The sequence below is a fragment of the Microcebus murinus genome, chromosome X, assembly GCF_040939455.1.
Source record: "Microcebus murinus isolate Inina chromosome X, M.murinus_Inina_mat1.0, whole genome shotgun sequence".
Taxonomy (NCBI): domain Eukaryota; kingdom Metazoa; phylum Chordata; class Mammalia; order Primates; family Cheirogaleidae; genus Microcebus; species Microcebus murinus.
The window spans coordinates 119,064,836-119,092,658 of NC_134136.1; the positions used below are offsets into that span (position 1 = coordinate 119,064,836).

Below are 27,823 nucleotides of genomic sequence, written 5' to 3' on the forward strand. Positions count from 1 at the left end.
CACTGTGTCCTGGGAGCAGGGGGTCTGGACCACTGATCATCACCTGCCGACTCCCGTCTCGGATCAGTGCCCACCTACCAGCCTTCTGACTTGATGTTGTCACCCACCGCACTTGCCTTCATGCAGAGAGAGGTGCGTTCTACTCTATGTGACAGTAATGCTTTTTAAATAGCCACTTGGTTTGCTGGCTCTGTGAGGCTCACAGACTTGGCCAGTGTGAGTTGGCTCCCCTGTGGGTGTGCTGGCAAGACTGCCAAATGTGAACTCCAAGAGAGTAGGGACTTTGTCTGTCTTGCTCACCATCATGTTCCTAGCGCATGGTAGAAAGTTCACACTCAAAACAGTGTTGTTAAATCAGTGGAGGAATTATTGAAGTCCCAGCTCTGGACTGCAGTGAATTTACCAGGTTAAATACCAGCCTGAGAGGCCCTTTGGAAGCCAACAGAAAGGCTTTTCTGGTGACACACCCATACGTTGCTGTGCATTATAACCTTTGACATAGTGATAAGAAAAACAATAGCTGATGTTATTGTGTGCTTGTTTGCTCTGTCTCAGGCCCGGTGCTCTGTAGCATGTGTTGCCTTGGTTAATTCTCACAATTCCATGGGGGTAGGCACTGTGCTAGCCCACGATGAGGAGTCCCTGTGCCAGCAAGTTGAGCAACACATCCAGGGTTTTGTACATAGTGGTAGAGCCAGGATTTGAATCCAGGCATGCCTGAGTCCCAGGCCAGGCCATACTGCCTTCTTGCATTGAACCTGCTGCCTCCTTGTTGGGACTTCTCTTTCTGGCACTGCCAGGTGGTATGTGCCTCAAGTGCAGGAACTGGATCCGATACACGCTCATTTCTCCAGGAATCCTGGGCATCATGTGGCCTATGGTAGGTGCCATGCTTCTTGGATATGCCCGTGTCTCTTTTCTTTCTCTGTCAGTCTGTGTGGGTGTGGCCCTGCCCTACTTTTGCCATGAAGTATCCCTGACTCTACTCTGGATTCTTCCTTGTCCACTCTGTGTACCACATTTAGGCCCATTTATGGAAAGGCCCTGTCCTCAAGTCACTTTTCTTTAGAAATTCAAATTCTCAGACCTTGCCCCCAACCTGCTGAATCAAAGCCTCTGGGGCATGTGTGCTAACAAATCCACCAGGGGATTCTGATGCCTGCTCAAGTTTGAAAACTAGTGTCCCACAGAATGAAGTTTAGCTCCCCACCCCTGGCCCCAGCCCTGCCATGGCAACACCTACCCACTGCTCTCTGACACCACAATGGCAGCTCATAACACTTGCCTCATAATACTTCCCACAACACTCCTTATTCTCATTTCCATACCTTTGCCCTACCCATGGAAGATCCGCCACTGACATTTTCTTTATCCCAGCCTTCCTCTCCCATTTCCAGCTGCACCTCATCTCCCAGCCCTCATTTTCTTCCTTCTCCTGCAGTCTGTGCGACACAGGTCTTGTGCTGTGCATGTTGGATCTCTTCTTAGCTGTTCAGTGCTCACAGACAGGAACTTTGAATAATCACACCTCTGTAACCTCCTCAGCAACTAGTAGGGCGTGGGCACCTAGGAGGTCTTTAATAGGCAAAGCCTGTCCACACAGTCTTTGATGTGCCGTAGTGCACTTACTTGGGCTGTCTGCCCCAACCCACAATTCCCAAAAGGCCGGAGCAGCGAGCAGGACTAACACAGAGATCCAGTCTGCTGAGAGGTAATGGAGCAGACACTTAAAAAGGAACAGAAGTGAGAAGCAATGCAGGCCTGGAGACAGAGCTAGACAAGAAGGTGCCTTACAACTTCCTTCTTACCAGGAGGCCTGGATGGATATACTTCCAGTACAATAAACCACCCACCTCCCTTTTAAACTTTAGTTGGTCTGCAGAGGTTTCTGATCCTTGCAGCTACTGATCCCTGATTAAGATACAAGCAAATGGTTGCTTTTGGAGAGACATGCATTGTCATGGTTAAGTAGGTGACCATCTTAGCTGAATAACCCACAGTGTCATACATGGTATCTATGTAGCAGTAGTTCTGATCAAGACTACTTCCCCTTGCCCACCTGTGCCCCCTTGCTGTCAAACCTTTAGCAGCCAGTGGCTTACTTCGTGGTGATCATGGCTGCCTCTTCCATTGGGTAGCCCACATCTTGGAAGATTTGGCTGGTGCAAATGGTAGCTAGATTTCCCCTCCTATTGGAGGCTCTCTCTTTCTTTCCTCCCACTTCCCATTTTGTCCTCCATATTCCTCCATTTCAGGCCCCTTGGAGCTTTGCCACTGAAGCATTCATGGGCTGCTGAAAGATTTTCACTGTGGCAGATAAAATAATAATTGTAGCAGGCAATTCAGCTGATAGGTGGGGCAGGCAGGGCAGCTGACTCAGAGTAAAACACATTATTTCATGGTCTGTCGTTTTGATTCAGGTATCACAAAGCTGATCTTAATTCGTCACCGGGCCATTTCTTTCATGAGCTGTTGGTTTTGTCTTTTCTTCTTCTTCTTCTTCTTTTTTTTTTTGAGACAGAGTCTCGCTTTGTCGCCTAGGCTAGAGTGAGTGCCATGGCGTCAGCCTAGCTCACAGCAACCTCAAACTCCTGGGCTCAAGGAATCCTTCTGCCTCAGCCTCCCAAGTAGCTGGGACTACAGGCATGTGCCACCATGCCCGGCTAATTTTTTCTATATATATTAGTTGGCCAATTAATTTCTTTCTATTTATAGTAGAGACGGGGTCTCGCTCTTGCTCAGGCTGGTTTCAAACTCCTGACCTCAAGCAATCCACCCGCCTCAGCCTCCCAGAGAGCTAGGATTACAGGCGTGAGCCACCGCGCCCGGCCTTCTTCTTCTTTTTTTTAATCAAAAGACAGGAAGCCAGGTGCTTCTGACAACTCATCTGTGCATCCAAGCTTGCAGAACCATCCGTAGGAGCTTAGTGGCTTCTGCTGTGCAAGGGTCCTGTGGTCCGGGGGGCTCAACCATAATTCTTATTGTTAGGAGAACCCTCATGCTTGCCTGGGGGGGGGGGCGGTGGTGCCAGGCTTCTTCCCCCCAGCCTTTCTGTTGAGGTTGTACCACCCATATCAGTGAGGGAAGCAGAGAAGCAGAATCACCAGCCTTTTTTAGTTTTACAGGGTTTTGATCTTGTTCAGTTGTGGGAGCTGACTAAGCAGTTTCTGTAGGGCTGTTGTCCACTCATCTGATGCTGGAGCTTGAAGTCCACAGGGCAGATAGCTGGGAAGGGAAGATGGGTGCTAAGTGGGGGAAGAACAAGGACAGGATTGAACCCGTAAGCAGAAGCCGGAGCCCATGAAGATTGACTGCAACCTCTGTCAGTTCTCATTGCCCATGACCTTAATGGTGTGGTGTTTTGCAGAAGGCAGGGTCTTTCAGTATGGAGCTCAACCTGGCCCAGAAATCAGAGAAGCTGAAGGAGGAGCCAGGGGAAGGCAGAGCAGTTACACGCTCAGCCGCTGCTTTTGCATCAGCAAGGTGAGCTGGCAGATAAGTGCCAATGTGTGTGAGCTACCAAAGGACCGCTGTGTCACTTCTGCCCTCCTAAACTCCCAATAGAATCTCTCTGTGGCCCACCCTAACTGGAAGCACATGGGGATAGGAATTCTGGGAAATGTAGTTCAGCCTGGCCAAGTTGACTCATCACAAAACCACCACATCACCTTTGGCTTTCTTGGCATGTCTCATGGTGACTGTCTCTTCTTTGACCTGGCTGAGATATCTCACCGGGGCCTAACAGCCCTGAGTGTATATTTGGGACATAGAGGTTTATTGTCCCGAGAAAAGCCTGGATAGTGATGAGGGTTTGGGTAGGCAGCTTTTGGGCCAGAGTCATGGGTGAGGGGTATCCAGCAGACAGACATAGTGTAGACAGAGCTCAGAGAGCAGCCATTGATGAATCCTCTGGGTACCTGAGAGAAGCTCTTGGTGACCTCAACCTTTTTTCTATCTCCCATCCCAACCTTTATTTCCCCCGTCTCTTCCACCCCTACTCCCCTGCACCCTGGATGGCTTCACAGGGTACCATCTGCCAGGTCCTTTCTGTGGTGGAGGGAAGGGTCAGGGTAGAGAGAAAGGCAGGCGACTTCCTAGAAGGGTGGTTGTGGGAAAGTAGCACCAGAGGCTCTGGATGGTGAGGCCACAAAGCCCAGAATGGCCTGAGCTGAGGAAGAGGTGCTCGCAGATCAAACCTGGGTCTGTTGCTAGGCTCAGTGGCCCTTTGGGACTGCATTCCAGGGAGAACCAAAAAAAATTGAGGGCTCTTCTCCTAACGCAAATATACTGCTGCAACTGTGCATGTGGGTCAGGCAACAGCTCCCCCCTGAAGTTGCAGCAAGTCATTTTTTCAACAAAAATTTATCAAGGACCTACTTTATATAAAGCATTGCTCCTTATATAAAGTGAGACCTACTGGGGTCACAGAGATACATAAGAGATGGCCCCTACACCCAAGGAACTGGTACTCTTGTGGGACAGAGTGATGTGTATACCACAAAGTTCAATATGGGGCAGGATATCATTAATGCTATAAAAGGCGTAAGCAAGGTGCTATGGGAATACGGAAGAGAAAGCAGTAGGGTAATCCAGGCAGGCTTCACAGAAGAGGTGGTATGAGCATGGCCTTAAGAATGAGTGGGATTTGCCAGGTGGAGGTCTTATGTCAATGCATTTCAAGCTGAAGGATCAGAGTTGAGCAAAGGCAAGGAGCAGAGTTAAAGGCCATATCTGGCCTATGGGATACAGACATGGGTTCATCAGTGGAGAAGACTAGAAAAGTAGGTTGGGACCAAACTGTGGGGCTCTTGAATACAAAATTTAGGAATTTAGGTTTTATTCTATAAGCAATGTGCATGATCTTAGAGGTAAATATCATTGCTTATGAAGAAGCCATGGGAACCCTCAAAAACTGCTTGGTGGGAGTTGAATTCAGTTTGGCCATATGTATTCATAGATGTAAAAACATTTATACCCTTTGACGCAGTAGTTCTACTACAGGTAAGTAAGGGGGCAACAAAGCATAGTATTTAAGGGTGTGACTTCTGAAGTCGGGAGACAGGCCTGTGTTCAAATCCCAACTCTAAAATTTACTAGCTGGTCCTGTAATCCCACCTACTTGGGAGGCTGAGGCAGGAGGATTACTTGAGCCCAGGATTTGGAGGCTGCAGTGAACTATGATGGCACCACTGCAATCTAACGTGGCAGCACAGTGAGGCCCTGTTTCAATAATAAACAAACAAAAAAACACAACAAAGTTTACTAGCTAAGTGACCTTGGGCAAGGTATATAAATATCTCTAAGCCTCAGGTTCCCCATCTGCAGAATGAGAACAAGAATATCTTAGAGGGTTGTGAAGATAACCATGATAAATGTGTATGAAGTATGCCTGGCCCATAGAAAGTAATGAGTATGCGGTAATTTTGAAAAGGAAATTTGTCTCAAAGACCTAATATAAAATTTAGGCAAAGACATTGCAAAAAAATATTCATCAAAGCATTATTTATGATAATGAAAAATCAAACAATATAAACATTCAACAATAGTGAATAAAATTATGGCATATACATGTGATAAAATGGTGCTTAGAAAGAGTTTTAATGATATGGGGGATATGATGAGGTATAAGATTAATCCATAGAGGGACATGCAAAATTACATATGCAATTTATTATTAAACCACATTAAATATAACTAGAAAAAAGATTAGAAGGGAAAACATCAGTGTGTTAACAGTGGTTGCCTCTGTGACAAACCAGAGGTGGGTTATATGTTATTTCCCCCCTACTTTCCTGTGGTTTTTTTTAAAAAGAAAATATATACTTTATACATTTTATAATGAGTATATATTAATTTGATAATAAAAAATAAAAGTTAAACACTGAAGGAAAAAATGTTTTGGGGCTGGAAGGAGAAAAATCTGTTTTTTTTTTCAGGAGAGTAGCAGGTGGCCAGGCTGAGAATGCATTTGAGAAAGGAGAGGTGAGAGGCAAGGACATGGATCACACAGCTCTTTGAAGCAGGCTGGAAGTGGTGCCTGTCCACCTCACAATGAATGGGGCGATGCTGCAAGTGCTGTGTAGGAGGAGCACTTGTTTGGAAGAATTCTCTGTGCACAGCCAGAAGGTCTATGTAGAGGGAAGGAAGTCTACAATGGAGACTTGTCACAGGAGAATATGCTCAGGCAATCTGATGACCCCCTGAGTTGTGAGGGATTTAGGTGTTAAGGTAAAACATAAAACTGAAAGGGGAGGCCATGAATTATCCACTGCTGGGCCATGGACAGAACCTCAGGGAGGACAGAGAGATCAGATGGCCCCAAGAACAATGAACGTTAAGAATGAAGTGAGCCTCATGACTTGCCACACATGGCTGCAGCACTCTTCACCTTATAGAAACCAGGTAGCGTCACACAGAGACTTCTTTAGACCCAGAACCCTGAGAGAAGGACTATAATTTTAGGATGAAAAGAAGGTACTAATCTCAAGATGCCGGAAGGTAGTTCTATTTGTTGGTTAATAAAAAGTCATTTATATTCTAGAATCCCCTCATCCACCCAGGCATACATACTGTTCAACGTCTTATCGCCAGAATTGGAAAATGCCACAGGTAAATGATCACCTGCTGAATCTGTAAACATAATGATGTACAAAAAGTCTCCAGAATATCTAGCTCCATGTTGGGGCCCCAAATGCAAGGTCAGCCTTTCCAGAAGGCTATTGAGAGATAGTGCTGGCCCTAGAGAAATAGCGATGAAAGGGAAATTGATCTTTGCACCTCACCTTTCCTTTTGGTGTCTCACCTTCTTTCTGAAGCACAATCCTCAGTAGTGCTTGGACCAGCTTACGAAGCAACCCCCTGGAAGAATCACCCTTTGTCCTCTTGAGCATCTACTTCTTCCCCCTTCCCTTGGTCAAAATGCCTCAGCTGTCTCTTTTCCAAGGTAACTATGGAGAGATCAATCCCTGGAGAGTGCTAATGGATCCTTGCATCACCATCCCTCCTCACCCAAATTGGGTAGACATTTCTGGCATCAAGAGTCATATTCCTAAGAATAGGAACTATGGGACTTTCAGTTTGTTAATGCCTGGGGCAAGCCAGTAAAGATTCTCTCCTGGAGAAAGACAGGACTTTCAGAGGCTCTGAAATCAGATGGTTTCTAGAGCTGAGCAGAGACTCCATGTGGAATTGGCTCTATTAAGCATTAGCACAGGTGTCGATCAAGAGTCACCTTGAAGCCATGAATAGTGAATGGTGACTGATATTCTATCAATTTATTCATTCTTTTGTTTCTTCATTCCCAAACATTTATGAAGTGTTTACTTTATATCAGACACATGTGAGAAATGACATTGATGAATAAGATGCATTTCCTGCCCTCAAGCAGCTCCCTGTATGGTTGGAGAGGCAAAAAACAGAAAGAAAAAAACCAATGTCATGTACTCTATGTAAAGTGCTTTTCTGGTCTGCTGTAAGTGTGTTATTTAAATCAGATTCTCCTTTGGCTCCCATACCAGGCTTGATTCTGGCCAAGGCAAGGAAGGCCTCAGTTCCTTTGGCATATGCTGGGCTGAAAGCCACAGGTGTTTCCCACACATTCTTCAGGCTTGAAATAGTATCCAAAATGCCAAAGCCTTTTGGAATATAGCAAGATTCTCAAAAGCAAGAAAGATGGCTTTAATAGCTATATTTAGGATTTGGATATATGCATGCAATAGCATCATTTTTTTTTCTTTCCTGGAGAGTAGATCATTCTGGCATTTCTAGTTCTGGCCATGAGAGAATAACTGGTATCAAACTTACCCTTCTGCTGTAAATAGGTATAAAACCTGGACAAAATATCTACAACAACTGTTTTTGCAGGTATTGGACTACGGCTAACATAGGGCAATAAACCTTAAGAGGACACACATGAGGTGAGCCCCATACTCACTCTATCTTTTTTCCTGAGGGCATTTCCAAGATGCAGTGCAGGATTATGCTAAGTAAAGGAAACAGAGATCAGAGTTTGGGGCTGCCAAAGTGGCTGGGATTTGGTGGGGCATGATTCTTTAAAGGAGAAGGCCATAGAGAAGGAGCCCCTATAATTGTATAAAAATTTCCCTCAGGTCTTTGGGCAACTTCTAAGCTGCATGTGAGCAGGGTAAAACTCTGAGGCCTAGCAGAGGACCACAGTAGAAGACTGTATCGCTGGGCAGAGATTTCAGAGGCTGCATAGTGCTGGAGAGATGAATGTTAGAGTTTGGCTAGACATCTTAGTGAATACCCTGGGCTTTTAGTTGGACCTCAGAGAGTATACATTCTAGTAGTAAGGTTCATGCCTTTTCAGCAAAGATCATGTCCTAGGAGTATGGGAAAAACCAAAAGATACCTATACTAACAAAGTCTAAAACCCAATCTCAACAGAATCAAGGCAGTAGTTCTCAACTGGGGGAAATTTTTCTCCTGAGGGGTATTTGATAACATCTCAAAATGTTTTTTGGTTGTCACAACTGGGGATTGTGATGCTACTGGCATCTAGTGGGTAGAGGCCAGGGATGCTGCTAAACATCCTACAATGCACAAGACAGTCCCCTCTCCCTCAACAAGGAATGATCCAGTTCAAAATATCGGTAGTCTTGAGAATGAGACTCCCGGGACTTAAGTGATTTGTGAGCAATTTAATAGGGTTCTAGAACAAAACTCAACAATCTTTAGAGGAAGATAACATAATTCAGAACCTTTACAATGTATTATACTTAAAATCCAGCATACAATAAAAGAAGTTACCCAAAAAATATGGAGAAGGAAGACAAACGGATAATCAAGAAAAAACAATACAAGCAGAAGCAGAACCAGAGATAATCCAGATATTAGAGTTAGTAAAGAATTCAAAATAACTATGATTAATATTTTTTAAAAAATAGAGGAAAAGAGATAAAATGAATGAAAAAGGGAGAATTTTAACAGAGAATTAGATTTTATAGAAAATCAAATAACATTCTATAAATACAAAATGTAATACCTGAAATTAAGAATTTCTGGACTGGGTTTAACAGAAAACTGGGCATTGCAGAACATAAGATTAGTGAGTTAAAACAAAGCCAAACAAAATAAATTCAACAACAATAGAAACTATCCAAACAAAGAACACACAGAAAAAAGAATTGACTAAAAACTGAACGTAAGGTTCATGTAATATTTAAAAATCAATGTTAATATACCACATTAATAGAATAAAGGATAGAAAATATATGGTCATATCCATACCTGCAGAAAAAGCATTTTATAAAATTCATGAAAAACTCTCAATAAACTAGAGAAGAAATCATCCTTAATCATATTGAAGGTATCTTCAAAAACCTACAGCCAACATTCCTGTGATACCTGTGAATGTATCAGTGTGAATGTTACAGTGCTAAAATAAATTCATTTCTCAGGAAGAATGTGTGAGCAAGCCCCCACACAGTTCATCTTTTTCTTTTAAATCATGGAATCTTTCACTGTTGGAACCACTGAAACATCACCATATCAGCAAAGGGATTGTTTTGAATGAGACAAAGACTGACCTATTAATTTCCAGGTCTCCATCATATCATAGGATTATGAAAAGAAAAGGACCAACAGATCATCTAGTATGTCTGCTAAAATTGACAACTAATTATAATTGATAGAGCTCATTAGTAGAAAGGATTCAGAAAAAGGCTCCCCCACCCTTGAAGCAGATAAGTTGGGAATAAAAAAAAGAAGGCAAAAGAAGACTAGTGGAAAGCTAGACATGAGATAGGTTACCCAATGGATTTTTTCTTGATGAATCTCAAATACAGAATTCTTTATTTCTAAAATTGAGAACAAAACGAGGATGTCTACTATTACCACTATTCTTTACCAATGTACTGGAGGTCGTATCCAGTGCAATCAGGCAAGAGAAAGAAATAAAATATTTTAACAGGAGAAAAAAGGAGTAAAACTATAATTATTTGAAGATGGCATGACAGAATTGTATACATAGAATATTCATAAGAGTCCATAGACAAGCTATTAAAAATAATAAGTGAATTTAGCAAGATTAATTCATATAGGATAAATATACAAAAATCATTTGTGCAGTAGTATACCCTTATCCATGGGGAGGATACACTCCAAGACCCCCAGTGGATGCATGAAATTGCGGATAGTACCAGACCCTATATATACACTATGTTTTTTCCTAACCATACATAACTATGATAAAGTTTAATTTATAAATTAGGCACAGTAAGAGATTACCAAGAATAACTAATAATAAAATAGAACAATTATAACAATATGCTGTTAAAAAGTCATGTGAATGTGGCCTCTTTCTCTCTCTCTCAAAATATCTTATTGTACTGTATTCACCTATTTTTAGACCATGGTTGACCGTGGGTAACTGAAACTGGAAAGTGAAACCATGGAAGGGGGGGGGGACTGTATTTCTATATACTAGCAGCAAAGACTATGAATCCAAATTTTTAAAAATCTGCAACTTATAGTAACAAACTAAATAAAACCCAAATGCTCAGCAACAGCAGAATGCATAAAGTGTGACAGCATCATACAGTGGAATATTATACTGTGATGAAAAGAAAACAAACTACTGATTCATGTAACAACATGGATAAATAGCATGACATGTTAAGTACATATTATGTGATTTCATTTCAATGAAGTTCAAAAACAGGCAAAATGAATCCATGGTGATTTAGGTCAGAATAGTGGCTACCTTCAGAAGTGGGTAGGATAACCAACTGTTCAGGTTGTCCTGGGACTGAGAAGTTTCCTGGAATGTGGGACTCTTCAGTGCTAAAACCAGGATAGTCTCAAGAAAACTGGAAATGTTGGTCACTCTAGGAGGGGGTCTGAGAGGCTAGAAATGTTCAATATCTTGATATGGATGGTAGCCCTGAGTGAACATGTATGAAAATTTATCCAGCTGTATGCTTAAGATTTATGTATTTATATATTTAATTTACACTTTAATTAAAAATCTTTAAAAATAGCTATATTTTACAAAGTACAGAGTACAAAGAAAGCAAAGACTGGTTGAATAGGGCCATCAGGAGAATTTTGGTGGATAACAAAATGAAGGCCTTATTTTCATTTCTAATGTTGGATTGTCTTCTTTTTCATGTGTTGGGACTTTGATATGAAAAGGGTGGAGCAAAATGTGATGACCAGCAATGGAAAGCCAGAATGAATAAAGAAAGCCTTTATTGTTCTTAGTGAGTTTCCTAGCCTGGAAGATTCAGAGATCTTGCAAACAATATTGCTCAGCCATGGGCAGAGAACAGAAAAGGCATGAAAATCCATTTCTGATATTTAAGATGAACAAGAGGGGATATTTCACAAATTAGTGATTAGTGGGTTGATCCTGGATCATAGGAAATATTCTAAAACAGGTTATTAATAAGATGATTTGTGACTTCCAGAAGGGGAAGTGTTGGTGCTGAGTCACTGAGCATTCCTTTAATCAAATCATTCCAGACTAACTTGAATTTTTTTCTTTGCCCTGGCTATTTGATCAGAGAAATGCAATAGACTTAGAATATATGAACTATAGTGAGGCATTCAACAGTGATTCTCATGAAAACCCTGTAAAGGAGATGGGGAGCAAGATTTTGGCTGCAAAGAAAATTAAAATTATTAGTAGTTGGTTAACTGAGTTTACCTAAAAATTAATGGATTAAGCCCATAGAAAAACAAGCCTCTCTCTCTGGCCCTGTTCTGTTTAAGGACTAGGAGATAGATAAAGGTTGTGTTCATCAAAACTGAAGATGGTGTGTACTTGGGGAGATAATGGCTATGACAGCTATCAGAATCACATTGACAGGCTAGAGTAATGGATTTAATCTAAGATGATCATATTTCATGGGATAAACAAAAGGTTTTTCTCTGGTAAACTAAAATCTAGCCACAGAAGGGGTTTTAGTTGACACAACATTTAATGTGCTTCACTAATGAGGGAAATGACAAGATGGGAAAGAGAATTGGGGATGTTCCAAAGGCAAATACAGCAACAACAAAAATAAATAAATGGGACTTAATTAAATTAAAAAGCTTCTGCACAGCAAAGGAAATAATCAGCAGAGTAACAGGCAACCTACAGAATGAGAGAAAATATTCACAAATTATACATCCAACAAAGGACTAATATTCAGAATCTATAAATAACTCAAACAAATAAGCATGAAGAAAACAACCTTTTCAAAAAAATTGAGAAAAAGATATGAACAGAATTTTTTCAAAAGAAGATAGACAAATGGCAAAAAAATATGAAAAAATGTTCAACATTACTAATTATCAGGGAAATGCAAATTAAAACCACAATGAGATACCACCTTACCCCTGTCAGAATGCCCATTATTAAACAATTAAAAAACAAAAGATGCTGGTATGGATACAGAGAAAAAGGAATGCTTATACACTGTTGGTGGAATTGCAAGCTAGTACAACCTCTATGGAAAACAGTATGGAGATTCCTCAAAGCATTAAAAGTAGGCCTATCATTCAATCCAGCAATCCCTCTACTAGGTATCAATCGAAAGGAAAAAAAGTCATCTTATTAAAAAATCACCTGCACTTGAACATTTATCATAGCATAATTCACAATTGCAGAGATATGGAATCAACCTAAGTGCCCATCAATTCATGAATGGATAGAGAATTGGGTATGTTTAGACTGGGGAAGCCAGGATTTAGGAGGGAATATGTCATGTGCAATCTGTATAACTCCAAGGCATACAAATAATTTACATGAGTGAGAGCTACAAGACAGATTTGAGATAAACTTTCTAGGGATCCATCCTGTCCAAAGAAAGCATAAGCTGTTTCTGAAGGTAGTGAGTTTCCTGTCCCTGTAGGATAGGATAGATGACCCTTTACTTCATTGAAAGGTCTGCACATATTTTAGAGTTGGATTTTGGTGAAATTTATTTCAATCCCTCAAATCTATGACATATGGCATACTTCAGTAATAGAGATCTATTTTGATCTTTAACAAATTGATGTATTGCTTAGTGGTCTGTTCTCATGTGTAAACTGGGAATAAATATACTTAGTCCCTACTTAACCCACAGAAAACGTTTACAAAGCATCCTTCTGTAGAACTCTTGGTTCTCCTTAGAGAGAAAAGCTAATACAATTGGAAAAATTATTACTGCTATAAGTGGCCCTGAGTTAGGACCAATTTAACATGCATTTTTATATCTTTTTGTACTATTTCTCTACATTAATGACCAAACTTGTATCGACAGTTGCCTAACACAGCCCTGGATTGATTTCCAATTTTCCTCTGAGCAGTGATTTAGCAAAGATTGGGGAAATACAGAATTTTAATCATTGCTATTTTCTTGATATTATTACAATTTTAGTTATTTGCTCTGTGGCTCAGAAGATAATGTTTTTAAATTCCTGGTAAGGTTCTCACTCTCCTTTTTATTATTAATGTCTGATGTTATTCTGTTTTGATTAGAGAAAATGGTCTTTAATATTTCTACTTTGAAACATTTGAGAGGTTTTATGGCCTAATAAACAGTTTTTAGAACACAATCAGTATATAAATTTATGTCTTCCAAGTAACTTTAAAATAAAAAATAAATATATGTTATATATTTGTGTGGACATATTGTCCTTCATATTGTGTAGACATATGTAGAGGCGCAGCCAATAAAGAGGCCTCTGGGCCAATTCGCACTTATAGCAAAAATATTTGTTCTGGAGCCGGGGTCCCCAACCTATGGTTAATTGTATAATTACTTCATTATATATTACAATGCAATAATAATAGAAATATAGTGCATAATATATGTAATGCACTTGATTCATCCCAAAACCATCCCCTCCCTTCCCTGGTCCGTGGAAAAATTGTCTTCCACGAAAATGTTCCCTGGTGCCAAAAAGGTTGGGGTTGCTGTTCTAGAGTACATCAGAATAGAGATAGTGAGATATTTTTTTTTTTTTTTTTTTGAGACAGAGTCTCGCTTTGTTGCCCAGGCTAGAGTGAGTGCCGTGGCGTCAGCCTAGCTCACAGCAACCTCAAACTCCTGGGCTCGAGTGATCCTTCTGCCTCAGCCTCCCGGGTAGCTGGGACTACAGGCATGCGCCACCATGCCCGGCTAATTTTTTTATATATATATCAGTTGGCCAATTAATTTCTTTCTATTTATAGTAGAGACGGGGTCTCGCTCTTGCTCAGGCTGGTTTTGAACTCCTGACCTTGAGCAATCCGCCCGCCTCGGCCTCCCAAGAGCTAGGATTACAGGCGTGAGCCACAGCGCCCGGCCAGATAGTGAGATATTGAAGGAAGAATTTCATAGAACAAAGGATGGCTTGAGGGGCTTGGCTGGCTAACATCTAAGTTCAGGGAAAGCTGAGAGCCCTATAAAGGTGAAGCCTGTTTCGAATGGACTGTTCTGATGACTGTTCAAGCTTCAGTTATATTTTGGGTAGGGGCTGTCTCTATTCTATATTTGAGCATCTTCTGGAAGGAGCCACTGGTGACCTGTCCCATGTCTCCCTTTCCCCTGGTCTTCTCTTTTTTTTATGTGTAAGATACTTTTCTCTTTTTTAAAAATTTCAGTACATTACAGGGGTACAAATGTTTAGGTTATGTATATTGTTCTTGCCCCATCTGAGTCAGAGCTTCAAGGGTATCCATCCCCCAGACAGTGCTCACCGCACCCGTGAGATGTGAATATACCCATCCCCTCCTCCTCCCTCCCATCTGCCCGACACCCGATGAATGTTATTACTATATGTGTACATAAGTGTTGATCAGTTAATATCAATTTGATGGTGAGTACATGTGGTGCTTGTTTTTTCCCCTAGTCTTCTCTTGCCTCCTTTTTCTCAACTTGTCTGTGTCAAGACTAGGGAAGCCTTTTGCTGTCCTCCTTTACATTCATGAACTCTATCAAGAATAATTTAGGGGTCATTTGAATAAACAGACTGTGTGATCTATTAATCCCATTTCTATGAGGATGATACAATGGTGGCCTGGAAATTAATAGGTTAGTCTCCATCCCATTCCAAATAACCCCTTTGTCACAAATGCTGAGGGGATGAAGTCTCAATGGTTCTAACCCTAAACAAATTCCATGATTCAAAATCTTAGTTGTTTCAACTCTCAACAATTCTATTGATTGGAAGGAGAAAGTGGGCTGTGTATGGGGGGGGGAACATCTACATCAATCACATATCTCTCCAGTTGGCTCCGAAAACTCCCATGGGCAACAAACACAGCACTCTACTTCCTAAGGGTCACGGGGAGTGTGGCCTCATGATCTCATAGTCATGATGTACCTCGGAAGGGTCCCTGCTTCCAGAAGACCATTAGAAGATGTGCACTGATGTCTGGGGAATATTGTCCTGTGTGGTACTGGGGAGGCACTCTTGGTTGCTTAAATTTCCTTTCCCACCAATAGTCATTTCATCTTTGACTCCAATGTTAGATGGAGTCCAATATAATCATTTTTTTTCTTTTTCAGCATCAGTATAGTCATGTTATTTTAAAATAAAAAAAAGAATGCAACTTTTTTGAAGGGCCCTTCACCTGGCAGCCTGTGAGGGATTAAAATATTTATAGCCTGAAAACTAGCTGTGAATCCAATATAAATTTTCCATCTTTGTTAAAATACTTTATCACAACCTGTCTTGGATCAGAACGAGTGGAATGTGGTCTGTCTCCCTCACTGCAGTGTCATCTCCCAGAGTGCAGGGACCTTGTATTGACATGTTATACCCTCCTAATGGCTAGCATAGGTCTTGTAAACGCCCCTTACATATTTTTGGGTTAAATTTGAGCCAACATGAATTTCACTTGCTTAGTAGTTATGTATAAACATATATTTTGATGAAGTGACTATTGTGCATTTTGGTAATTTGCTTATTTCCCTTACTCTGTCAATTTAAAAAAATAATGTAGATGTAGGAAGTAAAATTGCCAGCTGTCCTTGTTTAAACAAAGCTGCCTGAACACTCTATACCGCCATCTAGTGGGAGAAAAAGCTCCGCGGCCATCTGAGGGAGTAACAGAACAATGTCAGAAGCGGATCCGCTGACAGCAGAGGGGATGGGAATGGACGCAGCGGAGGATATGTGTTTTCCTCTGATTAGCCACGTGCTGTCTAGGGTGGTTGCCTCTTTGCGCTTCGCATAATAGCAGAGGAAGCCCTTCTTGGTGGTTTTGTGAACAAGCTCATGATAAAAACTCTGAGCGGTGTTCTTGGCTGGGGTTCTTTGTGGGCTAGTAATTTAGGCTGTGGGATGTTCCGAACAGAACAATGCAGCTTTTAGAAGAGAAAGGTAATGGTTTTATTAGCATGAGTGCTACACACACACACACACACACACACACACACGTGCGCACACACATAGACACACAACATTGTTTCACCATCCTCCTAATTATTTCTTGGTCGTGTTGTCCTCCTTGGCAGCCCCCGCTGTAGCATTCTGCCTGCGGCTCAAGACAGAGTGTCCTTAATATAAACCTGCATTTGGCCCTGCAGGAGAGGAGCCCCGGACTCTCCGGATCAGCCTCTCCTGATGACTACTGGGGTTTTTCATCCAAGTTGGCTTTATTTATTCCTAAGCAGGACTGACAATCAAAGTTCTGAGATCCCTGAACCAATCAGATTCCTCCTCCTTTAAGTTTACTTTTATTTCTTTGATTTTCTTCTCCTCTCATCTCTGCCTTGTCAGTTCTCTGAGCAAAGCCTGTGAGTTCCCAGTGGCCTCTTTTTCTTCCCCTAAACACACAGCAACACACATACAAGCAGATACGCACAATTTAGGGCTCTGGCCTAGATCCCTGTTGGAAAGTGGCTTTTGAGGAAATCAGGGAAAATCCACTTAAGTGACACAGAGAATCCCTGGGGCTGACCTGACAGGTAGGCCGAGCTGACATTGGGCAATTTGGTATGAGTTAAAAGATGAGGCAAGTCTCCCTATCACCCATCCTGTAATAGCTCTCTGGCTGGTCCGGAAACTCCCATATAAATATAGAAAGATCATGATTTCCGTGCAAGAAATTAGGACTCATGTCTAACAAGTTATCAGAAAAATAGGGCAGAGCTGTTCAGCTAAATCTGTGATGAATGGTCGCTCAGGTTTCATCTCTTATTCCAGCTGAGATCAAAGACAGGCTGCTTGCTTGGAACACTATTGAGAAGAATTCTGGGGCCACATTTGGGTTTAGCAAGAGAAGAACACTGGGATGTATTAGGAAGGGCTGAGCTAGTCATGGATAGGCTAGTGAAAACATTGCAGTATTGGCTTTATACATAAATGGTTTCTTGGAGGGCTAACAGTGAAATGCCATAATGAAATAAGCCAGACACAAAAGGCCACACATTGTACTATTCCATTTATAGGAAATGTCCAGAGTAGGCAAACCCGTGGAGACAGAAAGCAGATCAGTGGCTGCCAAGGCCTGAGAGGAGGGAAGAATTGGGAGTGACTGCTTAATGGGTGCAGGGTTTCTTTTTGGAGTGATAAAAAGGTTCTGGAATTAGATTGTGGTGATGGTTGCACAATCTTGTGGATGTACTATAAGCCCTGAAATGTATACTTTAAACTGGTCTAAATGGTGAATTTCATGTTATGTGAATTTTACCTGTTAACATCCTGGCATACATTAAATTATTAGATTAGCTGCCCATCCCAAGGATCTAAAAGAATGAAGTTACAGAATAGGTGAGGTTACTTTTATGACTTGTTCTTCCTTTTTAGAATTGAAGTAAAATTCGCATAACATGAAATTCACCATTTTGTTTATCAGTTCATCAATTGATGGACATTTTGGTTCTTTCCACCTTTTGGCTATTGTGAATGATGTTGTTATAACCATTATATATAAGTTTTTGTTTGAACACTTGTATTCAATTCTCTTGGGTAAATAGGTGAGGTTTTTAGTTTTTGCCACTTTTGGGGAAGACAGATCCATTTGATACTGTCTGATAGGTGAGTTTTGCTAGGCAGAAAAGAGCAGGAGTTTGGGTGCCACCTGGATGAGACCTGAGAATAGGAAAGAGTGTGGCAGAGTGCCTTGGGTCTGCTGTGGAAACCCAAGGGCAAAGGGTATCTGGAAAGTAGATCATCAGAGGGAGAAGATGGTGCCAAAACAGGACAGCAATGACCTTGAACTTGGTGGATGGAAGAAGAATGAGATTTGTCTAGAATTTATGAAATGGCTGCTGATATATATTTTTTTTATAAGGAGGTGAAAAATCTCTGGTGGGAATGAAAAGATTGGTTAGAGAAGGGCCAAAGTAAAGTGAAAACGGTTATGGTTTTGGTCGTATCTTACCAGGATGTTGTTAATGGATGCTGTTTTGGCAAAGAAGAAAAGCTTGTTTAACTGCTTGTAACACAAGATGATAAAATTGATAGAACAGATTTTAGCACAAATTGAAGAAAGAGGGCCACTTATTACAAGAATGCTGCTGTGCATTTCTATAGCAATAGATATTTTCTAATCATCTTTATCTCTATCAGCTCATTAGGATGAATGAATCAAGTAGAGCAGGTACCATTTGCTGCCATTTAAAAAACAAGAAAATCAAGACACTCAGCAGGGCGCCTGGTGATAGAAGGTGCCCTCTCAGTATTTGTTAAATAAATGAAGCCGAGTCATATCAAGTCAAAGAATGTCAGAGCTGGCAGGGTGTTTGAGATCATCCAGATGTCCTTCTCTGACCTCATTTTTGGAGGAGGAATGTCAGAGCAGAGTGGGGGAAATTTTGGGCTTAAATCCAAGGTCAACTGGTCAGTGAGTGAGTGAAGGACCCAAGTCAGCAGTCTGTTCCTTGTCCTGGTATAAAATGTTATCATAACATCAACTACATTGCTTTGTGGTGATTTGTGCTTTGTATGTCCCCACCACTGAGCCATGTGCTCCTGGGGGTGGAGTCTGCGTCTGATTCATCTTTGAATCTCTGGGATGTAGCACAGTTAAAACTCGCTGAATGGATGAACAGGAACCAGAAGCTCTCTGTTCTTCCTGGGTCTCTGCTCCTTCTCCCTATTCTGCCAAAGCTTTTAGTGGCCTAGATCTAGGGCTCAACCACAGTTTCTGGGCCTCAGGGATCTTTCCCCTATGCCCCAATGTCTATACCCATCAAGATAGATGACACAAGATGTATCTGGCAGGTTGCTTTGGACTTGCCAGGACTGCACACTCACCTGCACCAGGTCTGGTGTGAGGCGCTTGGCCTGCAGCCATTTCTGGAACCTCCCTGTTTTCCGCAGGACATATTCAATGCTGCAGGTCTTTGGGGCTGACACAGAGGCACAGATTCTCCTGTCTGAGATCTCATTTTGGTATTTGCTGAGCAGCCTAAAGATTTCCACAGGGCGCCAGGTTTTGGAATCATCTGAGTAATTTGCAGGGTATGAAGGCAAGTAGTCAGGAGGCAGTCCAAGGTGGGGAGCCAGCCACTTGTCAAACCTGTTGGGAGAATAGCCTTTTTATGATTGGCCTATCAGCTGGAGGCCCACCCACAGAGCCCAGGGACAGAGAGACAGAGGACAGCAGCCCATTGATCCATTTCTCCTCCTTAGGCTGGGTCGCTCAGAATTCTTTTTGTGAGAGGACAACTTTTATCTCCTCCAAGGTAGGGAGGTGATGTCAGAAAAAGTGAAGGAGGCATGTGGGTCAGACACAAACTTTATCCTCTTCACACAACTGTCATAGAAGGACTAGCCACAGCTTTCTGAACTTCTACTCTGTGTAAAGATAGCAGCTTTACACATGCTGACATTTTTGATTCTCCTAACATCCCATCCCAACCTTCCAGGGGTGGAAACTGAGGCTTATAGAGTGTAAGCACCTTGCCCAAAGTCAGACAACACATTGCCATGCAGGAGTGCAAAGCCCGAGCCATCTGCCAGCAAACACCATCATCTTTCTCTTTCCCTATACCAGTTCCCAAAACTGTCTACCTTCTGACCAGTGGCTGAGTCTTGGAATCACAGTTCTTGACAAAACTCTTGAGCCTGGACTGGGGAGACCACTGAACATCCATATCTAACCCTAAGGCGCCCCATTAAATTTTTTTTCAGTCCAAAGATTGAAGTTATCAGTACCAACCGAGTCTCTGACAATAGCAGCTGCTAAGTGGTCACCAAATTTGAAGCTATCTGGGCTCCAGGAGGTGTGTAATTCTATATAATGGCCTCTTCAGTCCTTAATCCTCCTCAGGGGAGAGGCACTGGCCTATTATCATCTGCCAATTTCCTTGGCCCCACATTTACCCTTTTCTTCATATTCACTGCTCCAGCTGTGCGCTGACATTTCCATTAGGGGAGAATGATAAATATCCTTTTGATTTATGTATGAAATTACTCAGAAAAAGTTTGCCTCCATTATTGTTAAATAATTGAGGGTCATACTGCAAATGAAATTCAGTCTATATAAGATATGTTATATATTTAATTTAAATAAGAATCTTAATTGGGCATTATTGGGCAACTCCATGATAAGGAATTTTGGATAATGCGTTTTGGAAGAATTAGCATTTTGATTAGCCCCGAACCCTAGTTTGTTTTGTTTTCTCACTTATATGATATAGGTTTACCCTATGAGACTGAGAGCTTTTTCTACTGTTTTGATGAGAAAGAAAGCCACACAAAAACTAACAGGGGCAAAGAGGTCATGGGACTTGTCCAGGGAGCTCCAGAGTCCAGGCCTTTGAATCCCTGAGGAATGCACTAGAGCTCTGGGCCTTTAATGTTTGGGAAGGTGCTCCAACAGAAACTGTCAGTAAGCAGCTTCTACAATGCAAATTGCAATATAAGTAGGCACAAAGGATTATGTTCAAGAACATTGCCACAAATATACTTAAAAAGATGAGGCACTGAAACTTGAATCAATTTTACTGGAAGTTTCAGGACAACTATGGTAAATGATCATCCTCTCTGGGATTATAAGGAAGGGCCCAGAGCCCAGAGGCAAGCCTGTTTGCCTATTTCCTGCAGCGGCTCTTGCTCTTGGAGATTCAACCATCCCTCCTCCCAAAGAGCCTAGAACTAAAGATTTACAACTATAGGTGGCTCTTTTAGATAATGATAATAGTAACACATATTTATGAAACTCTTAAATGTGCCAGTCACCTTGCTAAACACTTTATATGTATTGATTCACTTAATCCTTTCAATAAACCCATGAAGTTAATACTATTACTAACAATACAGATGAGGAAACCATGGCACAGAGTGGTTATGTCATTTGCCCAAGGTCACATGACCAGGAATTGGAGGAAGTGGCATTCAAGGCTCCAAAGCTTGCAAATTTACCACTTTGCAGTTGCTTATTCCTCTAGTATTCATTTTATGAATTAGCTCATGGGAGCAGGTTGATAACATTATTAAGAGTTATAGATGGCAGGGTCCTTAAAGATTATTTTGTCCCTTCCCCCTTCTCATCTTGTTTTGAGGATGAGAAACTGAAGGCAGAACATACATGTGACTTGTCTGAAATTGCAGACAATTAGTGGTGGGGAGGCAGATCTCAGGGCTCCTATTTTCCCAACTAGTGGGGGTAGCATGGGAAGAGACTTCCTACCTGGCAAGAAAAGCTCATTGTCCTTTTTTTCTGTCCCCACCTCCTGAGGAGGCACTACTGAGATGACAGCACTGCTTTGGCAGGTGACCTGTAATAAATGCCTGTGCAGGTTCAGTGATGGCTCAAGGCTTTCCATATGGACTGACTGAGACAAATAAATTTATAGGCCTCACCTCTCCCCAATTCAAAATGGTAATACGTTTATTTCATCAAATGGGAAGTGTATATTCTTACAATATTGATTACCTACTTTGTTAAATAGAGAATGTCATTGAGAAAATGGGCCCTGCTTTTTATTCACTAAAATGTTAATATCTTTACATTTGGAAAACCACAAAATAGAGGCAGCTTTCTAATCTTCCTTCTAAATTGAGATCACTGGCATGATTGAAGTGAGGCCGGCCAAGTTCCTCATTGTGTGGAAAGATGGACAAATAGGATCATGGATAGTATCTCAGAGCTGAAAGGAAGCATAAAGGCCATGTGGTCCAATCCCCTCAAGTCCCTCAACACGGAGAGCATGGGGAGAGTGTGGGGGAGAGGAATAGCTTTGGAGTTAGAATGAAATGCTCTATTCTCATGAATAATTTTCATGCTGCATCTAGTCAAACATTAAGTCTGTAGACATACCTTCTTAAAGATTTCTTTCTCTCTTCCCTCTTCTCCATCCTCCAGCTCTACACTCAACCATTAAACCATCCGGTGTCTTCCCAAAACTCTCAGAATAGAGTTCATGCTTCTTAGTGCTTCGAGCTTAGTTCACAATGCTCTTTGCCTGCTGTATCACCTGCTGCTGCCCTTACAAGCTTGCTTTGGTCTTACCAAACCACTGGCTATCCTTGGATAAACCACATTCTTTTAGGCTGCTGAGCCTCTGCTCACCTGTCATGTGCTGATCTCTTTGAGATACTTTCTTCCTCTTTCTTATCTGGAAAATCTCTATCCAACCCCTATAAAACCCAGAGGGGTACACCTCTTCTGATCTTCACTCCTTCATCACCCAGTTGGGACCTTCCCACATGCTCCTGTGGGACACCCTGTGTAGGACATTTAAAAAATATTCCTTATACTCTGTTTTTATCATTGGTTTACTTCTTTCTCTGTCTTCCCAATAGGAAGTAAACTCCTTCAGGGCAAGAATTCGGCCTCTTTTAATGTTGTAACTCAATGCCTGGCAGAGTGCTTGGTACCAAGTGCTTGGTACTAACTGTTCAATACGTTACAGTTGGATGTATAGATTGATGGATGTATGGGTATTTGGATGTAGAGGTGGATAAGTGAGTAGAGAGATACATGGGGGGCTGGATGGTGGAGTGCACAGAGTGGCTATTGGGTGGAAGAATGCACGGAGTGATGCCTGGATAAGTGGGTGGATGGATGGGTGAGTGGATGAATCGGTGCATGTACGGATGACCGAATATATAAATGGATACTTCTGCCATAAACTCCTGGGTCTTGCAGTTCCCAAGGCCTCTGCGTTGATATGAGGAAGTGAGTTAAGGCAAAAATTATCGTTTTCTGAGGGAAAGGAGACAGACAAAAGGTAAGGCAGAAGGGAAGGCAAAATCAAGCCTAATGATTTACTTATTTCACTGTGAGCCCTTCAATGCCCAGTTGGAAGTGTTTAAACCTTTTTAAGAATTTGGGAGTGGGAGTGGAAGTGGGAGTGGGCATGTCAGGCCAAATGTGTACAGTAAGGAAGGTGAGGTAAAGCATCTGCCATGGTAAGAGCCCAGGAACCCTTAGTAATAATTCTGATCAGAGATACTGCCACTATGTACCCCTCTCTCCTCACATATGTACAATACTGACCAACCAGATCCTGGTAGATCTTGTCAATTGGTGTGGCCACTCAGGATTTCACATATAGGCGTATTTTCAATAAGAAAAACATGTCAATGAGGCTTACTCATTTTCCTAGCTTCCTTTAACTTTTTCATTCAGGATTTGAAAGTCAACATGATATGCATGGGAAAATTTGCAAAGATTGAATATAAGAAGTATCTGACTCATCCCTAGCATTCTTGCCAACCAAAAGATAAGGGGAAGAAGGAAAGGTGACGTTTATCTACTGATCATGTGTCTTCAGCATACTCAGTTGGCCTGGGAAGCCCATCTGTTGTTTGTTGCTGAACAGATACAAGCATTGTCCAATCGTTAGTAAGGACCAAGACCTGGCTATAGCTTTTCACCCAAAAGTCTGTGAGTTTTGGATGGGCTTTCTCATAAGGTGTCATGGTAGTCATTTTTAGAAGTGGAGAAATGTTTGGGGATCAACAAGAACATGATGAGCAAACACACTATTAGAAAGAGAGGCAAAGGATGTGAACTTATAGACAATTTAACAAAGAAGAAATACAAATGGTCAATAAATCTGAAAACAAGGCTCAACTCAGAAGAAATACAAATTAAAAAAGTAATAATATTAAATATTTGTGAGTGTTCAAGAAGTGAGCTCTATAAGTAGAAGTCACCATTTGGAGATATATATATACACACACACACATATATTTTAAACATTTGTAATTTTTTGACCCAGAGATTTCACTTTTAAGACTCTGTCATAAAGAATTAATCACTGATCTGCATAAAATATGGCCACAGGGATGTTTAACAGCACTGTTCGTGATACCGACAAATGAAATAAAAATCCCTAGTCTCACTAAGGTGGATTAGTTAAATAAATTATGGTTGATTGATGCAATTGAAGCCATTAAAAATCAAATTAGGGGGAATATCATTTAATAATGTGGAAAGGGTGTTCCTGATATATTATTAAATAAAAGTTTCCAAAAGAGTATACATCGATGATCACATTTTTGCTGAAAAACTTTCTTAATCCATACATAGAAAAGGAGTGGCAAGGATATACAATAAAATATCCACTAAGGGATGATCTCTTGGTGGAGGAATTATATGTGATTTTTATGTTGTGCTTCCCTTAATCAATATTTTCTGAAAATTCTAAAATAAACAGATATTACTTTTCTAATAAGAAAGAAGTTATTTATAAGATACAGAAAAGGATTCTAAACAAGTCCACATCCCCACACCCACTCAATGCCTCTCTCTGTCTCTTGTACTGAGAATGAACATTCTCAACACAGAGAGCTGTAAACCTGAACGTGCCCTGCCTGGTGTTTCCCTGCTTGTATCTGCATACTTCCCCTTCAGGGACACATGGAAAATGAATTCTAAGGGAGATGAAGTAATATCCTGAACTTTAATGGAATGCAAACCTATTTAGGGGAATGCTTTCTGAATTTGGCTAATACCTGGATGGTGAGAAAAATTTCATTTATTGCCCCTTAGTGAATAAAGAGGTTGTGAACCTGGAACTCTTCCTTAGTTGATTCCCTTAATTTTTCACCCTCGTATTTTAAAATATCTTAAAATATGTCTATATTCTCATTGCCTCCTTTCTCTGAGGAATCAGCACCACTTCACCTGTGTTCTTGGTCCTCTTTTTCCCATTTCTTAGGCAGAAAACCTGAATTTACATTCAACGTCTCCATCTTTATTTCCTCTCGCATGGAGTCATTCAACAAAGTGACTCTATAGTTGAACTGACTTGTATCCTTCCTGCCCTAATTTGTTCCCTATGACCTCTCTCTTGGGATATGACAACTGTTCTCACAGCCCCTGTCAACACTCCTAGTCCATCATACTCACTGTTTTCCATGAGACCTTCCAAAACCACAGGTCTCCTGCCTCTCACCAGCTTAGCATCCTCACCATTGCCTGCAATAGAGCTTCCTCAATTCACATTTTTCAATTTTCAACATTAAAAAGTGCCTTTAAAAAGAGTTAAAAGGAAAATCCACCATGAATTCCATAAAATATCTATGGTCTCACAAAAGAAGTTTAACATTTTTCATTAGTATTTCTTTGTTTTTTTCAAATTTGTTTTTGAGACAGGGTCTCACTCTGTTGCCCAGGCTGGTATGATCATAGCTTACTGCAGCCTTGAACTCAAGTTTTTCTCCCGTCTCAGCCTCTTGATTAGCTAGGACTACAGGAGAACACCACCATGCCTGGCTAATTTCCTAATGTTTTAAAAACTTTTTGTAGAGATGGAGTCTTGCTATGTTGACCAGGCTGGTCTTGAACTCCTGTCCTCAATCAATCCTCCTGCCTTGGCCTCCCAAAGTGGGAGGGATTATAGGCCTGAGCCCTCATGCCTGGCCTTGATTGGTATTTTCTATTTATTATTTCTGTTCAGTAATTTAGTTGAATAATCAAATATGTCTTTGGTTACTACAGATTGGAAATAAAATCACTGTTAATTAATGCCTTTCGTTTGGTCACCAAATCTTATAAGCATGCAGTAGGTCGTTCAGGGTGGACGACCTGGAGGAGGATGGAGGAGGAGGGGCAAATGACAATGGGTTTTTAGTACTGGATAGCCTGGGAACCACTGGTCCACAGATTAAGCTCCCAATTCATTGGCATGGCATTCAAGGCTCCATGTCCTGTATATCCTTCCAACCTCCTTTGCCACACCTCCACGTACACCTCATGCCACTAAGCGCCTCTCACCTCTTCGCACATCTCTGGGCCTTTGCTTAAGCTGCTGCTTCTTCCTTAAGCCCTTCCCATGCCACTAAATTTCAGCTCATTCTTTAAGGCCTTGCTCAGAATACCTCCCCCTAGAGACGCTCTTCCCCAGCCCCCATTTGGAATTAATAATGTTCCCTTCCTGGAGTTCCTGGAGGTCCTTTCCACTGGCCTGCGTCAGAACAAGCTTTATTGTTATTATTTGTAATATGACCCCCTGGAAGGTATTGATCAGAGTTATAGTAGCTGTCACCACAACACCTCCTAGATCTCGGCCATGGTAAAGGCTCATTTACTGTGTGTTGATAGGCTTGAATTCCAGAGTGTGATACCATTCTTTCAGAGCCACGCGCTTGCAATTTACTAAACTCTGGTTTTCCTCTGATCAAGGCAACATCTCACAACAGAAAACTGGTTCAGAAACTTTGGAGCAAACTGTGCTGATGTGAATCCCAGATTTGTCATTTATTAGGTGGTGACCTTGGTCAAGTCACTTAATCTTTTTCTTTTAAAATAAATTTTATTGTGCATATTTATAGTATACAACATGATGTTATAAGATACATATATAAATATATAGTAAAATGGTTACTATAGTGGAACAAATTAATACATCCATCTTCTCACATAGTTTCTCCATTCCTCCCCACTCCAGAGTCACTTAACCTTGCTATGTCTCAGTTCACTATCTGAATAATTGGTGCAAATCACTAACTCTCAGAATAATTTAAAATGCATGTCATATAGTAGGCTTTCTATAAATTTAATTTCCCTCCCCTTATGAGAAATGAACTTGGTAAACTCAACAGTCCCAGGCTACTCTATTCATAGCAAAAAAAAACCTTCAAGTTTTCACTTCAAAAGGAAGCATTGGATTTAGCATTTAGGGTTGCGATTTGGCTTCACACCTTGCCCTCCTACCCACCCCAGCGTCAAACCATTACCACTCTGATTAAATGGCTTTGTTTCAGCTCCCACCCATACATTACATCCCGATTCCTTTTCAACAAATTCCTGGACATCTTCACATGAAGGGAACGAAATTTTGCCCCTCAGAGTTATTTGACTGAGATTCTGACCTTATTTCTTCTTTAAAGAACTTCTTGCAAATAGATGTCCCAATGCAGGCATTGCATTTATCAAGACCGAGGAAAGTCCTTCCAAAATTGTAGCTGGTTCTGACTTGGGGCACCAGAGAAGGATGGAGAGAAGCTGGCAAGGAGAAAGAAGAGCTCAGGGCTGAGACCCACAGCAGCAGGGTCAGCTGGGGATCCATTTCGGGCTCTGGGATGCAGCTGCAGCCTTCGGCTGCCCACTCACGGCTGCACAGAGGCAGGGCTTGGCCAAAGAGGAAGCTGTCAGAGGGGGCTGGCTTCTGGGTGCTGACCCCACCCCAGCCCCCCAAGCTTTCTGTATGAGGATGCTGAGGAGCCTGGGGCTAATGAGGCTGGGAAGGAGGTGAGGAAGTCTATGGAGGATGCTGATAACGCTGTTTCCAGAGTTAATCTTCCTCTGCCTGGGGCGGCTGCCTCAACCTGGGGAGGGGCTCACTGGCAGATTTCGGGAAGGACAATGGTCAGGGCTTCCCTATGTGGTCCTTTTGACAAACACAGGATATCCCGGCTGGGCAGGAAAGGTCCATGCAGGATGTGTGTCCGACCTGGCTTCCACCTGGGAGTTTCAAAGGATCCTGAAGGCCTCCAC

The 27,823-nt window shown here is 41.6% G+C and overlaps 1 protein-coding gene across 1 annotated transcript in view; it reads right to left on the minus strand.

Moving 5' to 3' along the window:
• DIPK2B (divergent protein kinase domain 2B) overlaps nt 1-27,421 on the minus strand; it is a 43,108-nt gene extending 15,687 nt beyond the window's left edge. The window contains exons 1-2 of the mRNA XM_012754086.2: nt 27,199-27,421; nt 19,183-19,447 (exon numbers count right to left, since the gene is read on the minus strand). Of these exons, the coding sequence (XP_012609540.1) occupies nt 19,183-19,447; nt 27,199-27,395 (462 nt within the window). The 5' untranslated portion in view covers nt 27,396-27,421. The remainder of the gene's footprint in view (nt 1-19,182; nt 19,448-27,198) is intronic.
• Between the last annotated feature and the right edge of the window lie 402 nt (nt 27,422-27,823).